The following is a 12010-nucleotide window of genomic DNA, read 5'->3' as shown; positions in this document are numbered from 1 at the left end:
AACTAAGGCCTAGTATTGACATTTAAAAAATAGTGGTTTGTTTAAACTTGCCAAACAGTTTATCTTGAGTGGTATTTGCAAGTGCTGATCCCTCTGCCTAGAACACTTTGTCTTGAGGTATTTGCATGACTTTATCTCTCACTTCTTTTCAGGTCTGTTTCAGTTTAAGCTTAATGGAAAATTTCCATCCAAGTTATGTAAAAGAAAAGCACCCCCCCATGTATGTGCACGCGCACACACACACATACACACACCCACATGTAAATACATGTATTTTTAACGTGGCTTCATTTTTGTCTATGGCACTTCTAATTTTTGGAAATAATATACATTTATTTATTTGCTCATTTATTTTTGATCTTACCCCATAAAAATGAAAGCTTCACGTGGACAGGGAATTTAGATAGTTTGTATCCAGCACTCAGTCCAGTGCCTGGGTATGGAGTGAATGCTTAGTAAATATTTGATGGAGCAGTGAATGACCATTTATTGGAAGTCTAAGATGTTTTTATTTACTCTAATACATAGGAGGCATCATCTCAGATTATCTTCAAAATAGCCCTAGATGTTGAGAGCTGACATTTTAGTTTTTCAGAGAGGAAACAGATTCAGAAAAGAGAAGCAGTTATCAAAGTTCACACAGGATCTGTAGTTCCAGTCATTGTTCAAGTGACTGCTGTCCGCCTCAGTTTTCAGGACAGTCTTTGTTTTGGCCAGAATCCCTGATCTTTTTTATGCCTGGGTCCTATTTTGCCACCACCAGTTGTACTTCTAAAGGGCTGGTGTCCTGTTCCAGAGCCCTGCCAAGGGATAGGACTCCATAATTTGAGCCATTTCCCCATGTTGACCACTTCCCTATAATTTAATCATATCTGCCCCAAGAGGATCCTGTTCTGATTCCTACCACTTCAGGTAAGAAAGACTCCAGGTCAAAATAGTAGCTCAGTTACTTTATCTGAGGAACTTCATTGAGTGCCCCTGTGATCTAAGCTCCGGATTTAGAAATGGGCAATAAGGAGTTCTTAGTTTACCACTTAAAGGAAAAGTCTGTCCCTGAATAAATGATTATGAGTGTGATGAGGGTTCTTCTCCTGGATGTTTTACTGGAGAATACAATAAATTTCTTCTTTGAAGGACTAGAATGTCAATATTTTAGATGCTTTTCAGTCCTTATGGTCTTGCAGCAACTACTCAATTCTGCATCACAGCACAGATGAAGCACAGATAAGACCTAAATAAACAAGCATGGCTATGTTCCTCCAACTTTCTTTACAGTGACAGGAGGTGGGCTGGATGTGGCCTAAAGGTTGTACTTTGCTGACTTCTTTTCAGTTTGGACTTGGTTTTGATGGGGACTCCATCTCTCATGACCCCCTCTCAGGAAGTTGTTAGTTTGGAATTAGTGTAAGATTTTGGAAAGCAAAGGTGAAGCACCCTCCATCAAACTCTGAAGGGCCTGGAGGATACAGAGGGTGAGAGATGGAAATATGCAAGTAGGTTTCACTTATTCTGCTGGGGGTCCAACTCTTCTGTCTGATGGCTGGCTCTTTGACTAACCGTGACCCTAATCCACTATGAAACACTCCACTATGAACTCATAGTAAACAGCAATTTCCCACAGAACCAGTCCTATTCACTTACCCACTATACCTGGTGGACATGCCAGGCTTCCAGATACCTCTGTTTTAGTTAGCTTTTTCACTGCTGAACAAAAGACTTGACCAGAACAATTAGAGGAGGAAAAGTTTATTTGGGAGCTTGAAGTTTCAGAGGTCTCAGTTGATAGATGACTGACTTTGTTCCTTGGGGCTCAAGGTGTGGCCAAACTTCATGGAGGAAAAGTACAGTAGAAGAAGTCAGCTCAGGGGGCTGAGCTCAGCGGTAGAGCACTTGCCTAGAACGTGCAAGACCCTGGGTTCAATCCTCAGCACCACATAAAAGTAAATAAAATAAAGGTATTGTGTCCAACTACAACTAAAAAATAAAATATATAAAAAAAGAAATCAGCTCAGAACATTTCACCAGAAAGTAAGGGGTGGTCACCTCACTAGAGACAAAATATAAACCCCAAGGGCATGCCCTATGGACCTACCTCCAGCCACACCCCACATGCCTACCACCCAGTTAATCTGTATCAGGGAATTAACACATAGATCTGGTTAAGGCTATTATAACCCAATCATTTCACCTCTAAACCTTCTTACATTGTCTCACACATGATCTTTTGGGGAAAACCCAATATCTCAGCTATAGCACCTCTGAAAACTGAAATCATTCACCCACACTGTGGCTGGTAAGTGAATTCCTCCTTTCTTTTGAAGTTTCCTTCTAGAAATCTTTTGACACTGTTTAAGGTCTAATTCCTATAATAAACTCCTTATTCCCTTGCAATCATATCCCAGAATTCCTGATTGAATGCTGACCATTCTTAAAGGACAGAGTCCAGAGGATACAAAGTTTTCTCAGCCTGGCACTCAGCTTTTGCTACTAAATATTTTGCCCACTGACTGCATTTCTGTTCCTCCATATAGACTCTAACTGGTTACTTTGATTATTCTATCTTAGAATGGCCTTTATTTTTCTTTTCATTATTTTACAGCTGATCTAAGGTAGGATATTTTCAATAAAAGTTATATCTAGTCATTCAATAAGTAAGACTGAAATTCTCTTGCAAATAGAAAACATGTGTTTGCCTTTTCCACTCCCCTTGATATAAGGCTTGACAGAGGCCCTGGCCAGAGGGAGGTGGCCAACACTCATCGTCTGCTGACGGGCAAACCCTGGGTGTGGCTGTTAGACTGGTCTTGATTCAAATCCTCTTACCTTCTCTCTAAGGGCTAGGCAAATTATGTTTCAGACTGCATTACTTCACATGCTATGAGGAAAATAGTGCTGATGGAGGAGGCTAGGAGGACCAGAGGTCATACTGAATGCCTGAGGGAGTGTAATAGCTGTGAGATTTCCCAGTGCCATCCCTTGCCTGCCCTTCTGCCATGGTCTCCTCAGCACCACTCAGCTAATTGCTTTGGTTCATTTTGCATATGGCAGTGGAACACCTCTCCTGTCAGGCCCACCACTCCTGAACATTCATATCAGCATCAATGTCTCCCTGTGAGATGTGCTTCTCTATTCAAGGGTGTTGGTGGGGTAGAAGAACACAGGGGAAACCATGAACAACCCCTCTCACCAGTTTCTAAATGAACATACAGTGTGATGCATTCTCTTGGAAAGAAATTATAGGAATTTCATAACAATGTTTTTTAAAGACATAAGGTAGATAAAATTGCATCATGTGGAATGATTTTTATGGGCCCCTTCTTCAAAGAATCAAACTTTGCCTTGTTTAAATGTTTCTTCCTCTATGAAATCGTTTCAGACCCTTCCAGCTGTAAAATTCCCTCCTTTATTTAAACTCACATGATTAAAAAATAAAATAAATAAAAATAAGTTAAAAAATAAACTCACATGATGCTTAATTGTTCTCCAATGATAAAAATCATTAACATTAAAATATTATCACATGGAAGTTAAAAATAGGGGTTATAGGGTGGAGTTTATATGCTTTTTTAAAAAAACTAGTTTTGAAAACTTGGGAACAAGTATTTTCTCTTAGTTCCAGTTTTCTCATCCCTAAAATGGGGATAATAATAGTACCTATTTGCCTGCCATATTAACACTCAACATGAAATGTGAGCTGTTATTATTCTTGATATGCAGTTGGATAAATTTTATCCTTCCATTTTATGAATTCTCTACAAGAAGATCTACTGGTTTATCACATCTGTGGCTCTGATGTATATTATAGAGTCCCAAATCATGTTCACTAAGCAAATAGGTATATGAAGGTAATTAGTTGATCAGATAAGAATGATTTGTCAGGGGAAGAAAAACAGAATCATACGCTTAGATATACTTGCTTCCTGTAGACATGGATTTAGGATTGAAAACACTTCAGAAGACTTTCTATCCATATACCTTTAAATAATTAAGATCCCAAATTGACCCCTTGCCATGTTTCCTGCCTCTTGCCCTCAGAACTTATTTCTTAGCTGCTCCAAGCTAACTCCTGCTGGCACCAGTTCCGTGAAAGAAGATAGATGTGCTTATTCTTAAATAAATGATGACAGTGCAGCTCGCTAGTTTTTTTTCACCAGGGATTCTTCCCATGTCTTATTGGAGCAGTGAGACAGAGAAAGATGCCCTCTGTGCTGTTCCCTTGAAATGGGAAGAGACATCTCAAAAGCAAATGTTTTACATTTATGCTGGGTGCTACTGACACATCTTAATTTACAGTTATGGGGATACTCTGGGTTACAAAGCTGACATCTGAATAAATGACCCGCAGTGGGGAAGTTTGACAATCTCTGCCTTTTCTCATTACCTCATGGATGATGGATAATTTCACAGCGATGACAGTTGCAGAAATACGTTTTCTGGTTGAATATAGATATCAATGTGTATATATGCATATGTATTTTAACATAGCTTTTCTTTAGGTTTTAAGTAATATAGCTCTCTCCAATGGAACCTTAAAATATCTGCAAGAATGGGGGATAGCAAGGATAAAACATCAAGGTTTATTTTCTATTCAGTTTAGAACTAATCTGCATGAAGAAACATCTGGAGCTAAAGAAATAGTTGCAGATGTGAGCTCTGTGTTCACGGCCAAAGGGAAGTGGTGCTTTCTTCTTCCCTCCATCTTCCCTGATTTTTTTTCTCCCTTATCCTTCCTCCTTTCCCTCCCCTTTCCTTTCTTTTCATACTTTCTCCTCTTTTCTGCTTCTTCACCCCATTTCCTTCTCCACCCTTCTCTGACTCCACTTTTTTTTCCCCACTGTTTGTCCTGCTATTCCTTGTCATTCTTCAAATTTATGATGGGTTCTTTTTAAAAAAATATATATTTTTTTTAGTTTAGGTGGACACAATATCTTAATTTTATTTCTGTGGGGGGTTGAGGATCGAACCCAGTGCTTCAGGCATGTGAGGCGAGCGCTCTACCGCTGAGCCACAGCCCCAGTCCCCTTGATTGATTCTTAGTGAAAAACAAAAACCAAAAAATCCATGGAGCACACTGGTTCCTTAGGAGTTTTAAATTAGTATTAGTTTATCTGATTTTGATTTTCAGCCTCTTGCTGAGCACTTTTGGTAATTTTGCCTAGAGCACTTGAAACTTTACTTGCCTTCTGGATCCCAGTGAGTCCCATTATGATGACAAAGTGATCTCTGGTTCCATCATTTTGGATTTCAGTACTGTATTCTTCACTTGATGTTTACAGCTTTATGACTCATAAATAAAGCACAGCACCCATAGCTGAAACCTAGGAAACAGATGCACAGCACACCATACATAGGGTTCCTAATTCCTAAGGAGAAAAGGCTTTTATTAACAGAATGTCCTTTTCTTTTGGGGGGGGGGTAGGGAATACTGGGCATTGAATTCAGGGGCTCTCAACCACTGAGCCACATCTACAGTCCTATTTTATACTTATTTGGACCCAAGGTCTCATTGAGTCGCTTAGCACCTCACCATTACTGAGACTGGCTTTGAACTTATGATCCTCCTGCCTCAGCCTCCCAAGCCGCTGGGATCACAGGCATGCGCCACCACCCTCAACTCATAATGCCCTTTTCATATTGTTATTTTCCTTTGGTTGATGGCTGAGATTGTATTTTACCACACTGACTCATCAGAACATACTTACCACATTGATTTTTTTTAAAAAAATTGTACTGGAGATTGAACCAGATAATTTACCACTGAGCCACATCCCCAACCCTTTTAATTTTTTATTTTGAAATAGTCTTGCTAAGCTGCTAAGGGCCTTTCTTAGTTGCTGAGGCTGGCCTTGAACTTATGATCCTCCTGGCTCAGCCTCCTGAGTAGCTGAGATTGCAGGTGTGCTCCACTGTGTTTGGCCACCTTGATCTTTGATAACATGGAATCATAGGGTGTTAAAGGAAGAAGGCAAGTTTGGAAATCATATAACAAGGTTTGCACATTATACAGGGGCTACTCAGGCTTGGAAGCCATGTCTTGGTTAATTGATTACCAGTGGAAGCAGGAGAGAAGTTCAGGTTAGCTATGACTAGTGAGGGTGCAGTCATGTTGTTTATTTCCAGTGAAGGCTGTCAGAGCATCAAGAAGTTATGGCTTAGTAAGTTGTGATGACCACAAATGACAAAATGATGAATACAAGCTTTGGCTCTATTGTCAGACTGATTTAGGTTCAAATTTCAGCCACTGATTTCTAGCTGGTTACCGTGGGTGAGGTATTTAATTCTCTCCATACTTCTTTTCTCCCAAACATAAGAAAATGGAATAAAGAGGTAAAAGCCCTTTCCTAAGTAAAGGAACAGAGGAATTGGCTTTCAGATGTTAAATATGCAATAAGTTCTGTTTGCACTTTGCCCTGTTGTTATCATTATTAGTCTTAGTGTTGACTTCTTGTTGTTAGTGTTATACTTTTCTAGTAAGAGGTTTATGGTTGTGTTACAGGGATTGAGCTATAACACCAGCCTATCCCAGGAAGGAATGTTTTGTGCCATGATTGGCCCGAAAGAAAGAAAAGTTTTGTCAGTGCTAAGCTACCTACTTACATACCAAAAATTCAGTAGAAATAATCTCCAGAAAATAGATGAAAAATACTTTTCTCATATACCAATGGCATTTATGCTGTTTGGTTTATTAAAGTTATCCAGGGTTGTGATGCAAAGAATTCTGGAAAAATCCTGACGTATCCCTATGGAGCCATAAACTTTCCTGAACGGTGGCTTAATTTTTATTAAGCCAGAATGCTTTATTCTTTGTCTCCCCCTGTTCTTTGTCTTTCTGTCTGTCCTTCTTTCATTTCAAGATACAAACATAATTTACTGTAGGGAGAAACTGGGACAAGAACCTTCTACTAGAAAAATCCTCTTTTGTTGAACACCTACTGTATGTCAGGGAGTATATTGAGCTCTTTGTGTAACTGATCCCTCTCGGGGTAGGCAGTATTAGGTTTGAAGCAACTATGCTTTAGAAATGTTACATAGAAAAGAGAGATTTGCATCTCCTTGATTCCACCAAGCTTATGTATGACTACCTCTGACTTGAGAAGAAATGAGAGAGAAAAAAAAAGTCAAAGAAGATGGATAGACCATTGCCTGCATTAGGACTGAATGGAATTTTGTGAAGAGAGGAAACCCTTTTGCACCCAGGGCTTGTTGTGAAAGTATCTGAGGTTGCCGTTTATCTTAAGTTTTGCTTTCTGATGAGACAGTATGTTATAAAAGTGATTAGAGAGGACTGCTTATTGAAGGCAGCAGCTTGTGGCATTCTGCCTATAAACTTGAAAGATGTGTTTTCTGAAGGACTGTTCAGACCCAGGAGCTGGCTAAGGAGGCTTCCCATGAGAACAAAGAGGAGGATGTTTTAGAGTATAAATTGCCTAGAGGTATTCCCTTTTAAGCCGTCACCAGCTCGGAAGTTAATATCTTGGGCATGCACTGCCACATCTCCAGGGTGATAACTCTGAGCAGCAAGGAGCTAAGGAAAAAAAGGAGGGTAAAAGAAACTTGCAAACTCACCAGAATTATTGCACCATTCAAATCACCAGTGAGCGGTATCTCAAAAAGAAGGGACGTCTGCTGTAGTTCCATACTTGTTCAAATACTGGAGTGTGGCTAAAATGCTAAAGTTTTATTGTTTCTAAGGAAGCACAGTTTCTGTTCTTCTTTTTTTCTTTCCAAATAAGTGGAGAGAGTCACCTTTAGGTTTGAATTTTCACATGGAATCTAGACCCTCATTAAAAAAAGAATGAACAGAAAACCAACACACTTTCCAGAACATTATATTGATTGAAGGTTTTTAGATAATGTTTGGTGTTTGGGAAAGAATGCAGAGGTCCCTTTTTTTGGGGGGAGGGATACTGGGGGTTGAACTCAGGGACACTCAACCACTGAGCCACACTCCCAGCCTTATTTTGTATTTTATTTAGAGACAGGGTCTCACTAAGTTGCTTAGTGTCTCCTTATTGCCGAGGCTGGCTTTGAATTCGTGGTCTTCCTGCCTCAGCCTCCTGAGCCACTGGGATTTTTTTTTTTCAAATAAATGGAAAGATTATATACATAAGTGTCACTTTTAGGTTTGAATTTTCACATGGATCTAGACCCTAATTAAAAAATGAATGAACAAAAAAACCAATACACTTTCCAGTGAATTATGTTGATTTAAGGTTTTAAGATGATATTTGGTACAACACTGTGCCCAGCGCATAGGTCCCTTTTGAGATCCATTGGGAAAAACATTTCTCAGTTCTTATCTCAATTCCCGTCTACTCATGGGGTGTTCATGTGCCGCCTGTACCTGTGCTGTGTTGGCTACAAGTGAGAAGCCTAGGAAAGCTGACTGTGACCTCATATTCACATATCAGAATATGTGCCATAAACACTAAATAAATATATTAAATATGGTAGAAATGCTAAATACAGAGAAGGAAGCACTACAATGTAAAAAGTAAATAGTAGAGAACTGAAGTTACTTATGTATCTTAGTAAATCCTAGGATTTGAGGTGAGGAGGGATAACAGTGAGAGACACAGTTTATGAAAGAGACAAACCAGAAATGAATATGGACTGAATTGCCCAACAGCTTTTAGTAGAGGAACTTGTTAAGAATACAAATAAAGTAAACTACTTCGATATACTTCTTTTTTAATTGTACACACTTTGTCAACAAAATGAACAGTAGCGTAAAATTAATGTAGCTCATAAAGAGAGACTTTGACAGCTTTCAAAAGAATATACTTTCCTCCACAGATTCACAAAATATTCGCAAAAATTGAACATGTAATTTGGCCACCAAGAAATTTTACATATAAAAAGGACTTTCCAGCCTACTTTTTCTGATCATACCACAACAAATATTTAAGGAATTTCAACTTATTACCAATTTTTAAAAATTAGAAAAGAAAATAATAGAGCATGAACAGAAAGTTTATAAACATAAAATGAAAGTAATGGGGAAAAATAAAATATGGGGAAGAATAAATCCATCACTGATTTTTGAACAATCAAATGCATTCAGGAATCTATAGGAAAAGACGAGAAATTGAATTATAAAAACATGGAATGGGAAGGACAACCATGTGTAGCATAGTTGAGAGTTGAGAAAAAACCTTGAGAGCTGGCACCAAGAAGGCTTTTAGTAGTAGTTTTGAAACTAGAGAAAAATGATACTTTTATAATTAAAAATCAACAAGTTATTCCAAAGAAAAGTAGAGAACTGATTAGGTGATTATAGGTGATAGAAAGTGCTAGATTCAACATTGAACAAGGCACCAATCTTGACATATTTCAAAGATATATTTTGTCTAGTTTTTAAAAATAGATCATTCTGATTTTATCTAAGCTAACCCAGGTCATGGTGTAAGATGGAAATGATCCTATTTTACTTAGGAAGATAGCATCATTTTAATAGCAAAACTTGATGACAGGTATGGTGGCCCACACCTGTAATCCCAGGGACTGGAAAGGCTGAGGCAGGAGGATCAATTGCAAGTTCAAGGCCAGCATGGGCAACTTAGGGAATACCTAAGCAATGTAGTGAGGCCTTGTCTCAAAATATAAAAATAAAAAGAAACTGGAAATGTAGCTCAATGGTAAAGCACCCCTGGGTTCAGTTCCCCAGTGCAAAAAAAAAAAAAAAAGAAACTGTAGTTCAAGGGAGGAAACATATGCCTTGCTCATAAACACAAAGTCAGATTTTCTGAATAGAATGTCAATATATAGGATGCTGTAATTCATTAAAAGTTTGAAATAGCAGAGCCAACTAGTATAAATATAGTAAAATAACTATTACCAATTTTAGAAAAATTTCTTCATAATCCTGTTAAATGGAATATTATCTCAAAAGCTACTAAAATATATGATGATATCCAGTGGCCATTTTATTAAAATTAGGTAAAAAAATTAGGAGGAAATTAAATGTAATGAAAAACTATTTATCAAAAGCAATAACAAAATGTTGTCTTTATTGTCCTGGAGATAGGACACGTGACCAAAACCAAAGTCGGCCATGATGTCAGATCGTGCAAGGTAGCGGATAAAACGGGCAGCATCACTATTTCTGTGTGGGATGAGATTGGAGGTCTCATACAGCCAGGGGATATTATTTGGTTGACCCAAGGATATACATCCATGTGGAAAGGATGCCTGACACTTTATACTGGAAGGGGTGGTGAACTTCAAAAAATTGTAGAATTTTGTATGGTTTATTCAGAAGTGCCAAATTTCAGTGAGCCCAACCCAGATTATCGAGGACTGCAGAACAAAGGGGCACACAATGAACAGAAGACTAATTCCATGGATAGTAATATAGGTACAGGTACATTTGTATCAATGGGAAATAGCCTTCAAACTGGCCCTGAATCAAGGGGATACCAACTTTCATATGCTGGTAGAAGCAATGTCCAGGGACCTATCAATACACAGCTACCAGGAGCTGCTAATAATCAAACAGTCATGACCACAATAAATAATGGCAGGGACCCTCGGAGAGCCTTAAAAAGATGACCTGTGCCAAATAGTCACATGTAGTTTTTAAACTACGTGCCCTACTTGAACACTTAGTGCACTTTTATTTATTATTAACTGTGAAAAATATGTCCTTTATTAGTTTCCTTTTACGTTTTTGGTTTGTTAAGAAGAGTGTTTTTTTTATAGCAAAACTGTTAAGCTGCTCAAGTCTCCTGTTGAATGGGAACACTGAAAAGTAGGGGCATATATTTTTAGAGCAAAAAGTTATTGGATATCTGCCGCAATCTGGCTGGGCACAAATCAAGAGCCACTGAAACAGGAACAAACTTTATTTCTGAACTCCACCAGCACACTCCACACACGCTCCCTGGAACTCTCCTGAACACCACGCACCTCCTCCAGGAACCACCCGCCGGAAATCCCTCCTCCGGCACTTCCCCAACCAACGGGAACTCTCTGGGAATCCCCGCGAGAACTCCAAAGTAGCAGGCCAAGGTGGACAGCAGGGGTCTAATATTACAATTGAATACACAGCTTAACATAACCATTATCATCTCAATGGCTTGCTGGCATCACCTCTCAACCACTCCGTTCTGGCAAAAATGCCATGCATCATTCCGACTGGGCTATGGCCCTCAGCAGATATCCTCTAAAAACTGCACCCATTTCAAGGGTGAGTTATTTAAAACATCAGCTTTATAGCTTCTATGAGTCTTATCTTCTGTATGAATTTTGTAATATTTCACATAAGGCTTAATGGGAGATGTTCTTTGTCTTAAATTCAGATATTGCCAACTAAAGCAATAACCACACAAAAAGAAATAAAAATAAAAAAACCCAGAAACTTGGAGAATGCCAACAACAGTTTTTGAGTGTTTGTTACTCTAAGAATGACTGATTTTGTTGAGTGACTGCCACTAAGATTTCCTTAGAAATGAATCATCTTAAATGAATCATCCTAAATTGTTTCATTACCAAAAAAGATTATCAGAATTATGGAACAGAATGCAATCTGTTTTAGAAGAAAGCTACTTTGCTTTATTTTCAGATAGTGCTTTTAACATTTGTTATTAGCATGGATTATATTGAAAGAAAATTTAAAAGAGGCCTTGAATATTTATTTTTGAATCTACCATGTTAAATATTGAAAAGTATAATTTGAGAGAGTTATAAAGTCATAATAAACATTGATCTAATTATTTTTAAAAATAATTTTGGTGAATGTAGTGAAGGTGATTCAAATTGAATTAATGTATTAATATACAGTCTTAAGTTATAGATCCTAGATTTTTACAGGTACTCAGCCTGAACTGAAAATCCTAGGTGGTACTTCTATTTGAAGTTTATGTGTGTTGTCAAAAGTTTCTGAACACAATTCACATAGCCTTATTAAATAGCAAAAGTTAAATGACAAAAAAAAAAAAAAAAAAGCAATGACAGCTATTATACTAAGTGTTAGAATTCAAACACAACATTAAAATAATTAAAGTCAGGA

The 12010-nt window shown here is 38.1% G+C and overlaps 1 protein-coding gene across 1 annotated transcript; it reads left to right on the top strand.

Annotated features, from left to right (window-relative positions):
* Positions 1–10176: 10176 nt before the first annotated feature.
* Positions 10177–10551, top strand: LOC114081731 (SOSS complex subunit B2-like). The gene has a single exon (XM_071609286.1). The coding sequence runs from the start codon at positions 10177–10179 to the stop codon at positions 10549–10551; it is 375 nt and encodes a 124-aa protein (XP_071465387.1).
* Positions 10552–12010: the final 1459 nt, after the last annotated feature.

Source organism: Marmota flaviventris, chromosome 1, assembly GCF_047511675.1.
Source record: "Marmota flaviventris isolate mMarFla1 chromosome 1, mMarFla1.hap1, whole genome shotgun sequence".
Taxonomy (NCBI): Eukaryota; Metazoa; Chordata; class Mammalia; order Rodentia; family Sciuridae; genus Marmota; species Marmota flaviventris.
The sequence above is the reverse complement of the archived record's forward strand: the minus strand, read 5'-3'. Positions and strand labels throughout refer to the sequence as shown.